This window comes from Trematomus bernacchii, unplaced genomic scaffold (genome assembly GCF_902827165.1).
Source record: "Trematomus bernacchii unplaced genomic scaffold, fTreBer1.1, whole genome shotgun sequence".
Taxonomy (NCBI): Eukaryota; Metazoa; Chordata; class Actinopteri; order Perciformes; family Nototheniidae; genus Trematomus; species Trematomus bernacchii.
This window is the reverse complement of record NW_022987313.1, coordinates 8916754-8937475: the sequence shown is the minus strand read 5'-3', so window position 1 is coordinate 8937475 and position 20722 is coordinate 8916754. Positions and strand designations below refer to the sequence as shown.

At 39.4% G+C, this 20722-nt stretch overlaps 2 protein-coding genes across 4 annotated transcripts; one reads left to right on the top strand and one right to left on the bottom strand.

Annotated features, from left to right (window-relative positions):
• Positions 1-5: 5 nt before the first annotated feature.
• On the bottom strand, positions 6-9877 carry LOC117476116 (serine/threonine-protein kinase Nek9). 3 transcript variants are annotated; one of them, XM_034122493.1, is made up of 23 exons: positions 9135-9877; positions 8082-8259; positions 7931-7986; positions 7768-7838; positions 7555-7660; positions 6989-7120; positions 6774-6884; positions 6573-6637; positions 6427-6477; positions 5554-5746; positions 5324-5468; positions 5033-5233; positions 4494-4540; positions 4192-4353; positions 3996-4104; positions 3753-3923; positions 2553-2720; positions 2415-2474; positions 2107-2294; positions 1856-2014; positions 1634-1738; positions 1494-1547; positions 6-1411 (listed from the first exon to the last, which is right to left on the bottom strand). In XM_034122493.1, the coding sequence occupies exons 1-23, from the start codon at positions 9315-9317 to the stop codon at positions 1229-1231; spliced, it is 2898 nt and encodes a 965-aa protein (XP_033978384.1). In that variant the 5' UTR covers positions 9318-9877; the 3' UTR covers positions 6-1228. The 3 variants fall into 3 exon arrangements, with proteins under 3 accessions (XP_033978384.1, XP_033978391.1, XP_033978400.1); XM_034122500.1 differs by having other exon boundaries at positions 2421-2474; XM_034122509.1 differs by having other exon boundaries at positions 3753-3914.
• A 1113-nt stretch (positions 9878-10990) lies between these two features.
• LOC117477534 (CD209 antigen-like protein E) lies at positions 10991-20206 on the top strand. The gene is made up of 6 exons (XM_034124213.1): positions 10991-11118; positions 11223-11336; positions 11511-11774; positions 11862-12025; positions 12752-12897; positions 19555-20206. Exons 1-6 carry the CDS (start codon positions 11097-11099, stop codon positions 19703-19705), a joined length of 861 nt encoding a protein of 286 aa, XP_033980104.1. The 5' UTR covers positions 10991-11096; the 3' UTR covers positions 19706-20206.
• Positions 20207-20722: the final 516 nt, after the last annotated feature.

The window sequence follows — 20722 nt, the reverse complement described above, 5'->3', positions numbered from 1 at the left end:
CAGAACAAAAGACAGCTGTTTTTTTATTTATGGCTTTTAAACAAAGACTGAATCTACAGTGTGCCTGTAAGAAAAGAGTTTATACAACTATTACATCTCCATAATATTTGGTTAACTGTTGAGAAAAATGAAACGCTGCCAACACACTATACACTGTCATAAATGCAATAACTTTTGGTTTATATAGTTTTCTAAGGCACTGTTGCATTTTTGTTATATTTGTTATAACACACACAAAAAACATACATATTTGCTTTCACAAATATTTCAAAATATGGTGAAACATAAATTCAGAAAGTAAGACAGATAAAATAGTTAAAAATGCATAAGAAAAACAATGACATTATAGCTGCAATGAGCTATATAATGAATGTTTCACCATTCAAAGAAAACATTTCAAGTGTTGTGCATGTGCTGCCCCACAAGAATTCAAGCGTTGAAGGCAAAAATAAAAGGTGTCTTAAAAATATGATTCAGTAGTTACGTGTTCACACAAATACTTTCATATGTTAATAAGTCATGAACATTTAAAAAAGTATATATTTGCATGAGATAAGTTGAATATGTTTGTAATAGCTTACATGTCCGATAAATATGGAAAATAGTTTTAGAGGCTTTTTGTCTTTGGCACTTTAACCTTCTCTAAGAAGATCAAATGGAAGTACAGTAATGAAGAATAAAGTGATACATAAAAAAGGTTTTTTTTCACATTGGAAGATTGCGCCAACATGATCAATATGGACCACATCCCGGCAGCCAATCTCCTAACAATTGACAAGAGGAAACTCTAAACTTTGGATGCATTTGCAAACTATTTCATAGTCACATGAGATTGTCTTACCTAAATGCACATATGTGAGGCACTAAGGACTGAATAAACAATGCTGACATCATCTTAAAAGTTCATCAAAAAACGACTTTACTTTCACAAAGCAGAGTAACACTATGATGATCCTCTCAGGGGCTTCTTATTGAACCCAGCCAACATTTCAGTTTGTTGAGAAACTGTTCTAGATCACTGCACCCAGGTGAACAAGTGTGCAAGGCATTATACAGTATAACGTAACAGAATGTCATCATGCAACTACATTTGAAATATGTATACTGTATGTAACCATTGTCAAACAGGCAGGAGGCTGCACCCTCTACTGCACATCTAACCAGCTTGTTTGGTTCGATATAAGAGTTTTGACACGCTCCCATAACCAGGGCATCTGCAGGTGAAGTCTCACACGCTGGCCCCTGCAGGTCGGCCCCCATGGTGTGTGAGTCTGCCTCCTCTTTCCCCCCCATCCCCGGGCATACGGGCGTCAGAGGGATGGTTTCCGTTGTTGTCACATCCTGCTTCCCGTAACGTTGAGCGATTGATGGCTGCCCAAAGCCTTTCGTTCTCCTTCCGCTGCTCGTTGACCTAGAAGAAGGAACACACGCCGTTACTCATGAACACGGATCAAAATGAGACGGACAGGTGACTTTTGGGAAAAACGTCTCACCTGCTTCTCCAGCATTTGGATCCTCAAATCCTGACGAGCAACCGTCTCTTGCAGCTGCGGAATAAACTCGGTCAAATACTGTGACAATAAAAATGTAGTGTCTCTAGATCATGTTTTTTCATTTGCACAGATTAAGATACCTGTGTGACTTCACTACTTGCTTCGCAGCAGGCACCAGACTGTCCTTTTTTGCAGACGTCAGCCTCCTCCAGTCCATTGACTTTATCACAGCCCATTCGTTTAGTCTGGAAATAGGTGGATGGGTTTTAAAATGCAGTGTGAATAGCAGTATCTGAAAGTGTTAATTTAGAGTACACCATTCATGTCCATATGAGTGCAAAGAACAGCTGTGTTTGCGTTACCGATAGCTCCTTCTTTGTGCTGACTGCTGCTGCCGCGGCCTTCAGCTCTTTCAGCTCCTCGTAAGGTAGAGTGACGGTCTCAGAGACAGAAGAGAGCGGGTCAGGAGTGGATGCCTCAGAGTCCAGTGGCATGGGGATGAACTCTGCATTCTCGAGCTCCTGTTGGATGAAAACCTCCCTGAATTAGAACACCACGACTCGCCATGCAGGGAATTCTATTCATATTCCTCTGTGGTTTCCTGATAACTCACCTTCCTGAGCCAGAGGGGGCAGGAGCTGTCGCCACTCTGACTTGCCAGTGACATCATCGACGTCTCCATGAAGCACTCCTCTGTTTTATCCTCCCGTGTTCCCCCAAGACCCCGGTCACGACACTCTGTCTCTGATCCAGGTTCTATGTCCAGATCCACTGTGGATGTAGATGCTCCTTGGCCCAGTCCTATACGTACATTGAAACGCGCACATCAGCAATGTAGACTTGCAGGTGAAAATGAAGACTTCATTTTAAAGCAGAAGAATGTTTAAAGACACAAATCAATGATCAAAGAAAAGTATTTACCACTACCAATTGATATACCGCTGCTGTTAGAGCGAATAGTCTTGGAGTTGAGCACTTTCTCTGCAAAGGAGAAAATATATTAGTCAGCTGGCTCCCGGTGACCGTACAATGTGCAAGTGTCTGGTTTTCATTACTGACCCATTATGATGATGGTGTGCCAGCCACGGCAGGAGAGGTCCGGCACATGATGGAGGGAGCCAAAGATCGGCCTTGGCATGGAAGGGCACACCTCTGAACCGAAGCCCTTATCAGCCGGCATCCCGAGGCGCCCGTTTCCTGCGTTTCCCCAGGCAAAGATCTGATTGTCTGCAAGAATCAAAAACAGGTGATGATAAGGGCTGTACAGAATTATTCGAGGCTTTTTTCACAAACTCTCAAATCAACGTTCGAATGATTGAATTTCTGCAAAGTAGGAGGTACAGATTACGCTACACTAAAATGAGTATGATGCTATTTGCAGGATTAAACCCTAGTGATGGCTTAAAGGTAGGGTAGGTAAGAATGGAGAAACCACCTCGAATGCGCTAGAATTTGAAAGTACACAACCGGAAAAAATCTGCCCCTTCCTTCAGACTTCCTTACAGAGCCCCTCCTCCAACACACACGGACGCGCACATGACCAATGAGGGCACGAGATAAGTTTGTGCACGAGATGGAAGGCTGACAGGCAGGTAGGCCATCCAGTTATTTTAGCCGGGCCGGCTTACACAGATGACATTTTTTTATGTATTTATTGTCAAAGCATTTAATGTATTCATTGCTATCGGGATGTTAAGAGCATTCCATGGAATATAACAAAAAGTGTTTCTGAAGTGAATTACCTACCCCACCTTTAAAGCAATGTTTCATACATACTTCTGTGTTTCAAACATTACAAATAATTTCATAGCATTCTCAAATCCAATAGTCATAATGTATTGAAGAAAGATAAATGTAATAATTTCTTATCTACAAAATAGTCTGCTCTAATACACATTTGTGTCGTCAGGTCTATCAAACACAACCTATTCACTGCTGTTGGCTCTCTCGTACACTTGGAGGAGTTACACCTGTATTATTCGGGGGGTGCAAACCAACACAATAAATCACTTTATATCGCCACATTAACATCAATATTTTTATTTTAGGGTGATGGCTTCAAAAATATGACAGCAGACATCATTCTAGACCCTTAAAGAATGTTTAAATGAACAAATATGACATTAAGTATGGCATATATGATATATTCTCAGGGAAAAGGGTCTGCAGCTCCTGAAAGACACAAAGGTGCCACAAACCTTGACATGAAGTCCACATGTTATTGCTACAGATGCACCACAGCACTGTACATGCTCCTACCCTCAGTGGCTGCGATGGTGAAGCCATCTCCACACGACACTTTGGTCACCGTCTTGCCTCCAAAGGGTCCGAGGAGGAGTTGGACTCCCTGATGTTTCTTAAAGTCTTTCACGCCCAGCTGTCCGTACTTGTTGCACCCGAAGGTGATCAAACGACCACGTTCTGCAAAGCCAGAAATCTAGTGAAATAATCGTTCTTTGAAAACGGTGACAAACATGCAAGACAAAAATCTGCCTCTTTTACCATCGATAGCAGCCGTGTGGGTCTTCCCCGGAGAGATGGTGTGGATCTTGAACCTCGACAGCTGCTTTACCAGGGTCAGCGTGGTGATGTACGGTATCCCCTGGTAACCCTGTGAGGTTTACAGAAAGGTCTTTTTATAAACCTAGCTGTCACATAAAGCCACTATTATTACAGTCCTTTAAGTATAACTCATTACCTCTCCAGTGTGGTTCTTGAGACCAGAGATTCCCTGGTTCAGTCCCAGCTTGTTGAACTCATTGTTTCCACACGCTAGGACTTTGCCAGTGTCTGTTAAAAAGAAGGTTCCATCGGTGGAACATGACACTGAGGAGATGGTGGCGCCTTTAGGGATCTCCACCTGGGAAAACCAAAAAAACAGATGGTACTTTTAAAATAAATAGCTAGAAATAAGACTATTTTATCTTATTGACTCCTGCAAGGTTTTTAATCTGGTGACAGACAGTCAAGAATATACCAGAACAGGAAAATAAATCTTACCTGCATTGGAGATGAGAAGTCATCCTCACATTCCAGACCAAGACGCCCTACAGAAGAAAAATAGAACAATTCTGAGAACACTTTTTTATGACTATTAAATGGGTCACTATCTCCACCTGCTGGCTACTGCTATAACAGCAAAAACAACGTGGCATATGAAGCTAGAACAGAGACTTTATATATTGGAACTGAAAAAAATCTCCATTGAAAAATGAAAAACCGGGAATAAAGTGTTTCATTTTGAGATTATTTTGGCTTATTGGTTTTTAAATTATACTCTTGATTTGTAAAAATGTAAGCATCTGACCCTGAGAAAGGTCGACATCAGATTGCAACAAAATATCAAATTAAATTAAATGTAATCAATGTTTAATTCATATGAATGAATATGTTCCTGTTTCAGTTTTTCTGTTAAACTTTTTACAGTGCCAATGTTTTCTTTTTCTTGGCCAAATTAAATTGTTGTTGTCAAATGTTACCGTCACAGTTATAGCTCCATAGCAGAGACTTAATCAGCTTCACACAGAGACTCTATGTACCGTACTCTCCGCAGCCCCAGGAGTAGATGTCCCCACTCTGAGTCAGGACCACCACATGGTTGTCTCCACATGAAACCTGACGCACAGGCCGCTCCTCGAAAAACTCCAAAAGCACTGGCTCCAAAATCTCCGTGCCGAACTCGCCCTCCACTCCGATGCAGCCGTAATAGTCCGACCCGAACATGTACATCTCGTCCTCATCTGCAGGAGCAGCAGCAGAAGGTTGGAAAGGTGCATCTTTACTGGAAAATGTTTTGCTCTTCTTTTTCTCAGGAAGCTTTTCTCACTCACCGGTGATACAGGCAGTGAAGTCAGCCCCGCAGGCCACCTGTCGGATGGCCTTCCCCTGCAGCTTCTCCACCCTCTTCGGCTGCCGGTACGAGGCCTGGTCTCCGTGTCCAAGCTGGCCCACCATCTTGGCTCCACTTTGAACATCCTGAAGGCAAGTTTGACAAAGCTCCATGTAGTAAAGCACAACAGGATCCAGTCTATCTATCGCGGAGTGATGCTGTAATACTCACAGCCCAGGTGTACAGCTCCTTCTCCACTGTCACCACGGCAAAGTGACTCTCCCCTGCACACACATGTTGGGCACTGCTGCCTCCTTTAAACGAGTCCAATTTCTGAGGGGTGAACTTCCCTCCGCCCCAGCAGTACACATCCCTCGAGCGTGTGGTCACCACAGCAACAGGAGTGTCGCTCACTGTACTCAGCCTATGGTGAAGCCAGGACAACAAAAGCAGTTATAAATGACAAAATATGACTCAAAGGAAAACTTACAGTACTTCAATAAGTCAACCTTTTTCTTAGTTTTACAGATTTTTCATTCACCGTGGAGGCATGCAAGGAAATGGTTACACAAGGTATGTCATTGAAATATAATTTGGGTGGTTCAAAAGGTGAGGGACTATAGATCAGCTTTATTTGAAGAGACTCTAGGTCCATTTTTAAAAGACATACAACACTCAAATATAAATTAAAAAAGGCAGTTATACCAATGTTTCCACAGAGGTGACTGGTATCGTACAGTACTGAGACAAGGATTTGACAGCAGCATAATGACAGAATTATGAGAAACATTCAATCGACAGATGCATTTGTACATCAGATTTCTCAAGAGAGCATGGGACGTGTTGACTCGTGCATTACAAAACATTTCACTTGCACTGCACCACCTTGGTTTTCTAAGCAGTATACGCAAACAATCATTATAAGCAACCTGGAGCTTCTGGAGGCTCGCCTTCTTCAACTTGACCCACAAGGAGGCAGTATAAAGAGGAGTACAATAAGCTCTAAAGAGGTTCAGCTTAACCTTATCTGAACACCAAGAGAATTTTCTAGCCAACACTATAGACAGGAAAATGCAGAATATAAAACAAGCACTAACAACTTACTTTGGTTTCTTCATTGCAGAATTCAGCAGGGCAACGCGCTCTTCAAGCTCCCTGTCAAGAATGTTTTTGAATAAGTTGCGACAACAGACTCAAAAATAATTGATCCTTAAATGAAAAAGGAACACGCTCCTTTTCCACCAACTTACTGTCTGCAGCAGGAGATGATTGGCTGGTCCAGGATCTCGTCAGATGTAGGCCTCTTTGCAGGATCCTGCGACACAAACAGATAAGAACTTACAGTGACAGCGGTCATGGAGGACCCTGCATTATCTCTGGCAAACCAATTGTTTGATGACAATCTCACACAACATTCTTTTCGATTTATTCCCCCCCCCCCCCCCACTCACTTGATCGAGGCACTCATACACGAGTTTGATCAATGCAGATGAATAAACATCCGAGTTCACTTCCATAGTCCAGTTGCCCTGGACAATTTTCACGCAGAGGTTCAGAGGGTTCTGGTGGACACAAGCAGCTGAGTGAGCTATTTCTGATAAAAATAATAAAATGTTCTGATCAATGCAAAGAATTTTAAGTATTTCCTGCAAGTAAACAAACCTACCGTTGCATCAAACGTTCTTGTGAGAGTCAAAACTTCAAAAATGACACAACCCATGGCCCAGATGTCTGATTTAAAGTTGTACTTCGTTCCTTGGCACAATTCAGGCGACATGTAATATGGAGTTCCCACACACTGGATTTACAGAAGAAGAGAAAAGTGAAAGGGAAAAATCTATTTAGATTCACTCAGTCTTCCTACTTGTTTCCAAAGACTAAAATCAGCACTTTCAAGGTGCGTGGTCAAGGTTTTCCATCAATTGACCACTGTGGTTAATTACATATATATGTAGAACATAGTAGATACTTTATAAAGTATACTGGTAAATTAATTTCAAATTAAACAAGATGTTGTTGTGCTATAAACACAATAACACTTTTTTGGCAACATCACTTAACCTGCAGGGTGACAGTTACAATTGTGTGCAGTTTACAGCACTTTGCAAACCTTGAAAACACCACATTAAAATTCAAATGTTTTCATAGATTTTCTGCACATGTATAAACAATTTTTTACTAAATCATTGCCAGTCTGATTAAAGGTGCTCAAGGGGAAAAAACACAACTTACAGTCTCCGCCATTGAAAACTCATTGTCTAGCTTTTTGGCAAGCCCATAATCGCCCAGCTTGATGAGGTCAGTCTTAGTCAGGAAAATATTCAAAGTTTTGATATCTCTGCAAAAGAAATGAAGTTGCAAAGGCAACATAACATCATTGATTGAAACAAACAAAAGTCCTGCAGATGCCATTGATGAGGGCATGAAACATACTGAACATCTTACCTGTGTAAGATCCCAGCCTTGTGAATGTGCGACACTGCTGAGGCAACTTGGTACAGGTACCATATGACTACCTAAAGAAACATGTTAAAAGGTAAAGATATAATAGACATGTCGGTTTTAAATAAGAATACAAATATAATTCCCTGCAGTGTTGCACTCATACCTCTTCACTGAAAAGTTTGCCATTCTGGTGGTTGATTTTATCATACAGATTTCCTCCTGTGATAAGAAGGCCATTTAGCATTTTGTCACAGATGAACTGCAGTCAGTCTAATCGTGATCAAATCTTTAGAATGGACACAATATTTACTTACCATTACAATACTCCAACTCGATGAGCAGGGTGTTTTTATCAAGGAAGTGGTTAAAGTAGGCGATGATGTTGTTGTGCTCCAGGATGGAGAGGATGCTTATTTCGTTCATGACATCTCTGCGCTCCTTATCGGAGAGATTGTTCAGCTCCACCTCCTTCCATACCACCAAAGAGTTGTCCTATAGGATGGCCGGAGGGGACATGTCATTATATAGAAATGAGCTTACCGAATAGACAGACACAAAAACTTCACATGTTTAGTGCAACAAACGTATCAGACATATCATTGGTTTAGATTACTTTGTTTCAAGGGAGAGGTAGCATAAAAGGGTCATCAGACCTTTAGTATATGCACCAAACTCGACTACAGGACAAAGAAGCAAGGCATGGGAAAGTCATTTATCTAGTGAACTCTCAGGAATTTCTCACAGGGGTATGGAAACTGAGGAACAGTGAGCAATTCAGTCAGCCAGACACATCATATACAGCAAATCATAATAATACTCTAAGAAAACAAGATGTAGCACTATTAACAGCACAATCTGTTTAATTTGTTTACACAGTAAGCACCGGTTCTAAAACATTCTGACTAACTATAGTAAAATAGCAAGAAATATGTGTAGTTATGTATCTCATATCTTGCTGTTTTGATTCAGGCCCATTTTCCAAGCGTTTGCTCTTTCAGTTTTGTTGTTATTTTTGTAATAAAGAAATTACTATTTATTTATGTATTACTCTAAACATTTTGTATATAAATCCCCAATGGTTTTTCTTAACCTATAGCTATCTCATTGTGTTTATATTGAATTTGATCATTAATAGACTAAAGGATAACTACAATGATGAAGACTGCCTGCAGATCATGACTTTTCAAGGAAAAGTTGTTGACTTGGGACCTTATAACTTTACATATTTTCACGAGTCTGTTGTTATTACAGTGATTAACAAACACTTTCAACAACAATGTTTTTTGGGGAGGAACGCACATGTGACATGGGATACTGTGTGATAAATCCGTGCCTTTTAAACACAGGAACACTTTCCTGGGCCTTACCTCAGATCTTCTGTACAGAGTGGCCTCCCCGAACGCCCCCCTCCCGAGGATCCGGATGGGAATGTAATGCAGCTTCTCCTCTTCGCCATACGTGCTGGCCGCTGACCGCTCACTGACCACCGACCCGCCGCCCAAATCTGAATTTAGCGAGTCGAAATGTCTTTCATAGTCTCCCAGTGACATGTCTGTTTAGGGACTTGTTATCCACTGGCAGGGATGTAAATAACCCGAGCAGGCCTACCACAACTCTTCCTGATAGACTCCTACAATACCGCACACACGTCTAACATGTTAACGTTATCCGTGTCGGCTAAAACAAATAGGCCCGTCAAAGTATTCCTATTAAGTTACCAAATGCCTCAAGACTACTCAACAGACTCAATGTAAGACAAATACAACGTAGGAAAATACGTGCACTAGCGTCAAGCATGACAAAAAGTGACAACGTTCAGCCAACTTTTTGAAGTTTCACAATAAAAGGTCCGTCTTTGTAGCGGGTCGTCGTGTATTTTACACTGAAAGGCAACAGAGCGTATTTCCGGTATGGCTCTACTCTGTTTAGCTTGACTTGGCTAACACGCTAGCAAAAATAAAGTACAGCGCCGCAATCAAATCCTGAACTATCTTGGTAAAGTTACCACGTTACAGTGTTTAGTAAGTATGCATAACAAACACAATAGTTACGAATATTTAAAAGGTCAACAACACAAAGAAAACGGGTCCATTCCCTCTTGGCTGTTCCCCCTTCGCTCAAACCCGGAAACTGTCAAATTAAACAGTCTCCTATGATTTTCTAAAAGTCTTTTAATTACATTTAAAAACTGCAATGTTTTCATCACCTCCGAGACAATTGTGTACTTCGAGTGCGTTGCTCACTTTTATGCTTTTTTTCATAATATAAATTAATAAATGATAAATAAGTAAAATAACAAAGAGAAAACTTTAGACATCCATCGGTAGACAAAGTTTACCTGTTTATTACAGATCTTGCGATTTTATGTTATTTCACATTGAATCTTTCTTTCTTTGGGGTAAATCTAATTAAATGTTACTATATTATTTATCTCCAATTTTATATATATAGTTGATTTTACATACGTATCAATATTTCTTTCTATTTAAGTATCAAACTCCTAATTTAAATGTTAGGGGAGTGTCCTACTCATTACAAATCCTAAAACACTTACCATATTGTTGTGTAATATTGGTAAAATCTTGTCACTTATAACTTGTTTTACATTAACATATCAAAATGTGTAATTGTAGGCTATAGTACATTTTCTGGAATAAAATCTAAATACGACCTGTCAATGGATAAAACAGAAATGTAAATGTTGTTATAATCTACCAAATTAATTACCTGGAAAATAAGAGCAACAAGGTATCCCATTCATACAAAAATCATATCATATTATAATATTGTAGTTATTTATTTCAAAAATATAATGTATATCAGATAGCCTAAAATAAAAAATATTATCTTGGTATAAAAGGGTAGGTGTCACTTCTTCAGCGTGTATTATGGCAATTTTTCCTAGGTTACAAATAATCAGTTTTACTGTTTTCTACAACCAACTAGCAGACTGTTAGACTTACGGTACATCACATCACCAACCACCCATTTGATTCGATCTTTACCCTGTGGGCGGCATATTAGAGGTCACCGGAGCACTCTGCAGTAAATACATTACATAAAATTAATTAATTTTTATATTATAAGAAGTTATACATGTAACTTTATGTGGCCTTCCCATACAAATCTTAAATAAGAGAGAAAAAAAACCTTCAGATCACTATCACATTACAGAGAGAGGGTAAAAGGGATTCAAGCGCACACTTGCACCCACACAGTTTTGTAATATTGACAGAGCAATTTCCTCACACAGATAAAAGTAACATGCTCGGGCAGTTGAGTTAAAACCTGAAGACCAGAGGAATGTTCATGATTCATGATTTCAAATTATGGCAAAACAGGAAAACAATGGTAGGCTTGCTTTATTTAATTGGTCCTCACAATACATCTTTAGAAAACATGCTGTATTATTGTTTGTTTTTCCCTCCGAGCTCAAATCAACATTTGTTTTTCAGGATCTATGGTCACAGTTGGGTCCAGAAGTCTGCCACTGTATCCACTGGTTATCGGGTTTTTAGGGCTGCTGAACGCCATTCTGATTCTGACTGCTATTGTTATTGGGATATACTGTGAGTACATCTGATCCAAGTAATGTGGTGTTTATCTATACTTTCCTTATTTAGAGTGGGTTTTGAGTACTGTAACAATTCATTAACTAGGCTGTGGACGTGCTTTTCAACTTAGATCCTTAACTACATTTACACTTTCTTACCCAATGCTATAACTTGGTAAATACCTTGCAGGTGGCAAAGTCAGTGAGGAATCCACTCCAGACCAAATGACAGCACAAGGGCTCATCATAGAGGTGAAGCAACTTCAAATAATGCAGACTGAAGCAGTCAAAGCTCAAAAAGAGGCAGAGCAAGCAGTAGAAAAAGAGCTCAGGAAACACCAGCAACTAAAACTGCAGTTAGGGTTGAACAAGAACCTCATCGACAGCATTCAGAGGAGTCATGAAGTACTGCAAGTGGAGAGAGCTACACTGAAGTCCAATTCATCTGATATGCGTGAGAAGCTATTGCATACATTTTTTGAATTTGGAATCAAATGTTTTCCTTTTGTTTGGATTTCAACTAATTTTCATCTTTTAACAGGGGAAAGTTGTGGACGATGCCAGTCAGGATGGCTTTTACTCAACACATCGTGCTACTTCCATGGTAAATCAGCCTCCAATCCCTTAAAGAACTGGCAGGATAGCCGATCGGACTGTATCAGGCGTGGGGCCGATCTGGCTGTGATTAATAGCTTGGAGGAGCAGGTGAGTCCAATATGAATATACAGGAGATAAAAAGGGTGTTATTTTGATGATTCATGGACATAAGGTAGCACTGTACTGTATTGTGGTGTGGCTCACTATTCTAGCTTGCTTGCCAACACATTCAACTTGTACCTGCAGTCGAAACATGGAGGAAGTTAATAATTATAGTAGTAGGTTTTATCTGAAGTAAATTCTGATAATTAAAGCATTATAGCCAAAACTACCAGGGCTCAACCAAAATGCCTGAAATAAAATGAACAAACGCTCCAGCTGGGTTTAATTTGGTCTGGCTCAAGTTACTCACCAAAGCCTCAGCATGTGCATGATGATTCTAGCATGACCACAAACAGACACCAGAGCCATTTTAATAAAGAGGAGAGTAGTGTAAATGTTAGAAAGGTTAACCTGAAGCGCAGAGGACTCATAACGACTTGCACCTCACATTGGAAAGGCTGTAAAGGCCCTTACTACTGTGGAAAAATTCCCATTGACATTCATGAGGTAAGTTTAAAGCTAGGTTAAAATGGCAACGGTGTCATTGGGAGGGGACGTGGGTGGAAGCTCCAAGCTTCACTCACTGAACATATCCTAGGCCTACATAAAATTGGGATGATGAATCTACAGTAATATCTCATCAGTCGCTACTTAGGCCTGCACTGCTAATAAATACATTACAGATATACCTGTGATTAACCCATTTTGATTTTGTAATCTCTGTTTGTCTAGATTAATCTTTTTGAGTTCCTACCTAAAATGGATCCGAGCATTCGACCGTGGTGGAGCACGCAGGGGGGGTTTTGGATCGGCCTTACGGATATTCAAACAGAGGGTCAATGGGTTTGGGTAAATAATGTGCCTCTGCAGAATCCAGGGTAAGAGCTTTAAGACTTACTTTGCAGTATTACTAGAATCATTTCACATTTTAGAAAATACACTAATTCACTTTCTTGTTGAGAGTTAGATTAGAAGATCGATACCACTCTCATGTTCAGTGAATATATAGTATACAAATACAAAATTGGCACCCTAACCGTAGTCAAATCTTGTGTGGGTGTTCATATGGTAGAGGAGTAGCAGACTAGTGTACAGTTCATCATAAAAACACAAGAAAATCAGTCGTTAGCGTTAGCATTACCAAGTCTGTTTAAAGCCTGTAGGCTACCTATCATTTTGATACTTCACTGCACTTGTTCTGTTTTTATTGAATACATGACCTTAACAGTTTAGATAAGATACTATGCTGTTGTTTTTACCATAGACTGTATGGCATTTACAGACTCAACAGTAATTTATGTAATGGCTCGCTTTATTAACTTACTATTAAGAAAATCAAGAGACTAAAGTCTTTCCTTAGAGTGTGGGTTGATCGCCCTTATGTTAATAATACACTTTTTGTATCAATCTGTGGGGCATTTTAGCTTGCCATGATGACCACACGCTGCTTTTCTCACGCTGCATTGAGTGTGATTAGAATGTTGCCCTTACCCACCAGTGCTATGTGCCCGAACATTTGTTTAAAAACACAGGTTACTCCTATAGTAGAAAAATGCAACCCGGTATCACGGCAAGACGTGAACATGTGACGATCTACCATGCTGGGAGACGTGAATATGTCACGGTTTCGTCCCTTCAAACGTGACAGTTACACGGTATTGTTAACATGCCCCAACCATTGGAGAAATACCCGGAAGTGCCAAGCAAATGCTCTACCAAGACTATTGGTCGGTTTTTATTGTCAAAATGAGATGTTTTTAATTTATTTTTTAATCGTCACACTCGATTTCGCCGATTTTCTTGTTGCCCTAGCTGGTCGACACCTCTTTTAGCAGAAACAAATGCTACATTAATGTATTAAATCGATGTTAATCCATGTGTGTGGATCATAGACTGTATATATAAAGGTGTGGATGTGGAATTAACGGACGTGACGTTGTGCGATTGCGTTGCCAGGCAACAGCTTCGGTTCATGTTAATTTACAAACTCTTCAACTAGAACCGTAGTTATATTTAAAAACATTTTAGAAGGCTTCACGAAATACTTTAATGTAAATTTAAATTTAAATGTGAAGGAATGTGTGTATAACAAAATACAAACGTCATAAAAAATACCGGAAACAGACGTAGGCAAGGTCCTCAGCTCGGTGATTCGATGGTTTAGCCGCAATGCACGTTGGGAAATGGTGTTTATGCGATGTGAAATCCGAAAACATTTTTTAAAAATAAAATAATACTTTATTCCGAGTGTGCTTGCTTTTCTCTTTGAAAGTCATCACATAACGGCATTGTAATACACGGGTCGGCTGCATTAAATATTACATATCTGCCGTAGTTCTGTATTTATAGAGCCCTGATGAGAAGACTTCTACACAAACAGGAAGCACTGCCGCCAAAACTGAAAACGTGACGTGGATCATAAATATATCAGCAATTAAACAACATCTTACATTTCTTTTCACACAATACGTCTCCTTGCAGTATCAATACTAATTCGGCTGACTTTTATATTTGATCCAATTGGTGGTTATATTTACACCATAACGGTGCACAGCTGATATAAAAGGACTTGTAGTTTTTAAAGATATTACTGATTTTCTTTGAATATAAGAATGTAAATACTGAGTTGAGAGAATAGTCAGGGGATTTGGGTGATGGGAGACACATCTATGGATTCAGAATTTCAATAGCTTACTGTTAAATGACGGATATACCTTTCTTTCTGTGATGTTTTACAAATCAGATATTAGAAGTAAAACATGTGAAATAATATAGCAATATCCTGTACAATTATGTGAAAACATGAATAAAACTACTGTACACATCTTCAGATGTTATACATACACAAGTGTCCTACACTAATAATACAAAGTTATTATAGCTGTGTGTACCTTGTGTGCACCGCCTGGTGGTTAAAGCACGTTATTGAATTAGTTGTGTATATGATATGTCAATGAACCTTAGAAAATCTTGAAAGGGATATGCAAAATAGCCATTATATACAGTCTTTAATTAACTATTAGTAGAGAATAACGAGTAATGAATATACTTTATAGGGATATGCAGATAAATGTTTAGTCTTCTCAAGCAGCAACTATCAAATATCTCTCCTGATTGTTGGCACTTGACAATCACCTTTCCCTGAATTTTACTCAGGTGTAACTAAAGCCTGATTTAAGGGTTGTTTATATTTCACATCATTAATCAGAATCTGCAAAGTAACTAAAATAAATGTAGTGGAGTAAAAATACCAGGTTAACCTCTGAATTGTAGTGGAGTAGAATTGCTGTTTTGTTTAGTAATGGATATTGAATATGGAATAAAGGTTTTGACAAGACCTGGTGTAACAATAATCAAAAAGGACATTAAAAGAGCTCCAGATGTTAATGATCTAAACAAAACAGCACACCTGAAATGTATATTTAAATACTTTATTAAGGGCAGTGAATTCGTTTTTTCTGTATGTTTTTCAAATCAGTGTTATACAGTAAGTGTCATAGACAGTGTTACTGTACATTGCTATTATTATCCTTAAAATATATGTAAAACAAAACCACGTATGATCTTTTTATTTGAGTGGTTTACTAATGACAGTTAATTCTGTTTTTGCTATTGATGGTTTCATTTTTGTGAAAAATAATAAAATAATAAAATTCAATAACGTGCACCGCCCCCCCGGTACCGGGTGGATAAACGCGTCATTTGCAGGAAACAACGTCTAAGGAATCTTAATATTTAATAAACTATGAATGTTTTATATCCATGTAACGGGAAGAAACTTAGCTAACTGATCTTTTTAATTTTTTTTCCCAAAAAAACCCCACAATGCTAACACTCAGCCTCTGAATTAGCCACGAGCGAAAAAATGCTAACCTATCACTGCACCTAAACTCACTCATAACTCACTTATTACTTATCCTAGATGCACAGCCAACCCATCGATTAGCATCGCCTGGAGACACAGAATCGGGGGGTGCCCACCTCAACACTCAGTGATAAACATTTGCGACGCTATAAACGAAAACGTACATCAAAACATGTGGCGCTAGGTAGCTACAAACGCTAACATGGCTTACCTTGGTCAAAACTGGTCTTCAATGGCATTAAAACGATAAAAAACGATGCTGCAGTTAATCCATAGGTTAATCCAATGTGTCTGTGTCCTCTTTGAAATGATTTCTGATAATGCATAAGCAATAAAACTGCTTTTTCGTTTCCAGATGTCAGAGCGAGAGATCGCTTCACTCTGGTGCAAACCTGCATGCGCGAAGCCCCCACCGTTTGTTTTCACAACGAGTGTCGATTCTATTGGCTCTAACGGTCAGAAAGAGGTGTCAACCATCAAAATCGACCAAGGGGGGCTAGAGATATGAAAACAATTTTTTTTCACCCAAATCACCTCAGAGGTGGAGTGGTTTTGGCTAAACCTCTCTAAAAAGGTCACATGTCACTTGTTTTGCATCAATCTTGATACAGGGTACTTATTATATGTTGTACTTTGGATTCCTAAAGCTTTTAGTCTACTAACCCATCATCCAAGGGTAGTTTTCACTATAAGTAAAAAAGAATTTTTGGACGGACACTATAATTTACAGTTTTTTACTATGTAAAATCTGAATTTTCTTTAAAATAAAAAACATCTATATTGATTCTGACTTTTCTACATCCAACTCACAGGTTTATCATTACTTTGAGAAAAAAGATTATTAATTTAACCCTTTTAGAAGGGAAGATATGGTCATTTGTTCTGGGAATGTCATTTTCGAGCCTGAGACCTGAAAAACAGGCTCAGAGCTTAACCTCTCTCTGGCCCCCCTTGGTCAATTTTGATGAATGAAATCTCTTTATAACCGCTAGAGCCAATGGAATCGAGGGAAAGTTATATACACACCAAAACATTAACAAATAAGGAGTGAGAGTGACGCGTTACCAAAACCGGAAGCTGCATACACTCTGGTGGCTACCATTAGCAGCTAACTTTTCCGCTCCGATTTTTACATAAAAAATGGAATTATGGATTATAAATAATTTTTTCAAAGGCACAGGTACATTATCAACCTATGGATCAACAGTTGTAGCATTTAATGCCATTGAACACGTCTTTTGACCTAGTTGACAGCTACGGTGAGACGATCTGCCGTAAATGCTCCGTAAAGGTACGTGTTGTGATGTCTGTGTTTGCTTCCCCTGTCGCAAGTTCGGATCGCTCAGTGATGATACTATACCTAAATAATCTGTGGAGTCTCAGCTTTAATCGGCTATATTGTATGTGCAGCTACGATAAGTAATAAGGGTATCTTTATCTTGAATTGTGTGCCGCAGTGCGTTAGACTTTTTTCGCTCAGGGGTCATTTAGACGCTTCTTATGAGACTTGTGTTTTGTTTTGGTAACAATGGTTCATATCTTCAGTTAGCTGAGATTCTTCCCGTTAATCTGGTGCTACACATTAATAGTTTCATAAATGTTAAGAAGTCCTGAGACATTATCTCGAAAACAAAACGGTGGGAGGGGTCCAACCACCGTGCTTAAGAGGTTAACAGGTTAACCACTAGATGTGCCTTTCTATCAGCTGTGCACCGTTATGGTGTAAAAACAGCCTATCTACCAATTGGACCAAATATAAAAGTCAGCCGAATTAGTATTGATACTGCAAGGAGACGTATTGTGTGAAAAGAAATGTAAGATGTTGTTTAATTGCTGATATATTTATGATCCACGTCACGTTTTCAGTTTTGGCGGCAGTGCTTCCTGTTTGTCCAGAAGTCTTCTCATCAGGGCTCTATAAATAGAGAACTACGGCAGATATGTAATATTTAATGCAGCCGAACCGTGTATTACAATGCCGTTATGTGATGACTTTCAAAGAGAAAAGCAAGCACACTCGGAATAAAGTATTATTTTATTTTTAAAAAATGTTTTCGGATTTCACATCGCATAAACACCATTTCCCAACGTGCATTGCGGCTAAACCATCGAATCACCGAGCTGAGGACCTTGCCTACGTCTGTTTCCGGTATTTTTTATGACGTATTTTGTTATACACACATTCCTTCACATTTAAATTTAAATTTACATTAAAGTATTTCGTGAGGCCTTCTAAAATGTTTTTAAATATAACTACGGTTCTAGTTGAAGAGTTTGTAAATTAACATGAACCGAAGCTGTTGCCTGGCAACGCAATCGCACAACGTCACGTCCGTTAATTCCACATCCACACTTATGGCGCAGTTCCACTACACGGTCGGCCTCGGCCACGCTCGGTACGGCTCGGTACGGCTTGGCCTTAACAGGGCCGACTCACTTAATGCTGCGCTTCCATTACAGTTTTAGGAACTGGGGTAGTTACTATAGTAACGCAGTGTAGGCGGAGCCGTGACGTCATCTTCAACGAGAACTCCAGAAACACAACACAGCCGTTAGCTGTTAGCACTCAGAGCTCACAGCTCCTTATATATGTTCAGAAACTCGACAAAAGTTAAACAAGTACACACCACAGACTGCCTGTGTCATGGTGAATACAGTCGCTGCTTTATTTATGTCTGTATAGGCCGTTGTTGTGAGTGTGGACGGTCGGAGCATATACTGCGTTAGCTTAGCCAATCTCCATCTAGAAAAACACGTATTTTAAAAGGTTTTTCGCCTGCCGTCTGTCTGCAGACTTGACAAAGCATTAATTCATGGTTTTTACTAACCGGTATCAGTATGTTGTTACTTCGGCATCATTTTGAAACGTGTATTACAATTAAATCACGGTCAAATATGTCCATCTTGTTGTAGTTGTAGCCCCGTTGCCAGCGCTCCTCTCTCTAGTTTAGCATACTCAGCCCGACTCAGCCCTGTTTGTTGGCCTCGATAGAACCACAATTTTCTCGGGACAGGAAAGACGTGAAAAAGTGGCCCCGGGCCGGGTCGGGCCGGAACTAGGCCTAGTGGAAGCGCAACCAAAAACGGGCACGGCACGACACGGCACGCTTAAAGCGAGCTCCGCGCTGTAGTGGAACTGCGCCATAAGTCTATGATCCACACACATGGATTCACATCGATTTAATACATTAATGTAGCCTTTGTTTCTGCTAAAAGAGGTGTCGACCAGCTAGGGCAACAAGAAAATCGGCGAAATCGAGTGTGACGATTTACATTTTTTTTTTTTTTTATATAAATTAAAAACATCTAATTTTGACAATAAAAACTGACCAATAGTCTTGGTAGAGCATTTGCTTGGCACTTCCGGGTATTTCTCCACTGGTTGGGCCATGTTAACAATACCGTGTAACTGTCATGTTTGAAGGGACGAAACCGTGACATATTCACGTCTCCCAGCATGGTAGATCGTCACATGTTCACGTCTTGCCGTGATACCGGGTTGGAAAAATGATGTATTCATTAAACCACGACTTGCCCTTTTCTATGAAATAAGTACAATTTAAAATAAATGTTCAATTGTATGTGATTAAAAAAGTGGACACAATACATTTTTTAATAGTGTATTTTATTATTCAATGTATTCTTAAGCATAACTTGGATTTTTCTTTAGGTACTGGATAATAGGTGAGCCCAACAACTCAGGAACAGAGGGACAGCATTGTGTCGCATTTATAAACCTAAGAAACCCAAGGAAAACATTCTTTGATGATCCCTGCGAAGTACGAAGGGAATGGTTATGCGAAATGGAGCCCAAGGTGTGAAAAGAAAAGAACCATGGAAATATTAACAATTGTTCTTCAATGCAGTTGATAACAGTCACATCAGTCTTGGTTGTAGCTTCATTTGTATCAAACAGTTATGAGAATGGTATCTTTTAACTTATCTAACTCTATTGGTAATATAATTAAGGAAAGTATTGTCAAAATGTCTAACTATTTCTTTGCCCGACATGTGTAAATGTAAGATGGAGCAAAGTTAAACATAAAACCCCTCAAAAAGTGGAAATCACAAATACTGGACAAATCATGTATGTCTTTGAAATATCTTTGAAATAATCTGCTAAATTCATTGGACTTTTCTTCTTAAACTGTGATAATTTAGTATTCTGTTACTGTCCTGCAGCAGATGAATAATTATTTTGTGAATGTAAACTTAAAGGGGACCTATCATGCAAAATGCACTTTTGTTCGTCTTTTATACATGAATATGTGTCCCCGGTGTTCCAGGGAACTCACCAAGTGTCAGAAAACACAACCCTCTCTATTTTCCTCCATACCCAAATCTCTAAAAAAGGGGCTGCAACGGATCTGATAAAAACTGATCCAGATTTGAACACTGTCCTGACGTCAGGACAGTGGCGCTACGGCTATTGGGCCAACTCCACCAATCAGGAGGAGACAGCCACGGTCATTGACGTTCGAAAGCCCTGGAGACGCTGTAGTACATATGCCAGGCCTGTAGATGGTGCTGTTCTCACAGAATCAGCCCTTGCAAAAACAGAGCTAAACAATTTCAAATTCAGCGAAATGAGGCATGGCAAAATGCATGATCTGTTTGGTATTTTGAAAAAAAAAAAGTATAAATATGCCTTATATAGGTATGGTCCTACACTATATTATTCAAATATAGCATGATAGGTCCACTTTAATGTAATAAAAGTGCCACCTAAATAAAATAAAAAAATGCATGAATGTTTGTTTACATAACTGATTTTGTGATCAGACAATGACACAGCTCTTGAAATTCAAGCATCCCCCTGTAAATGTTTAACAAATGAA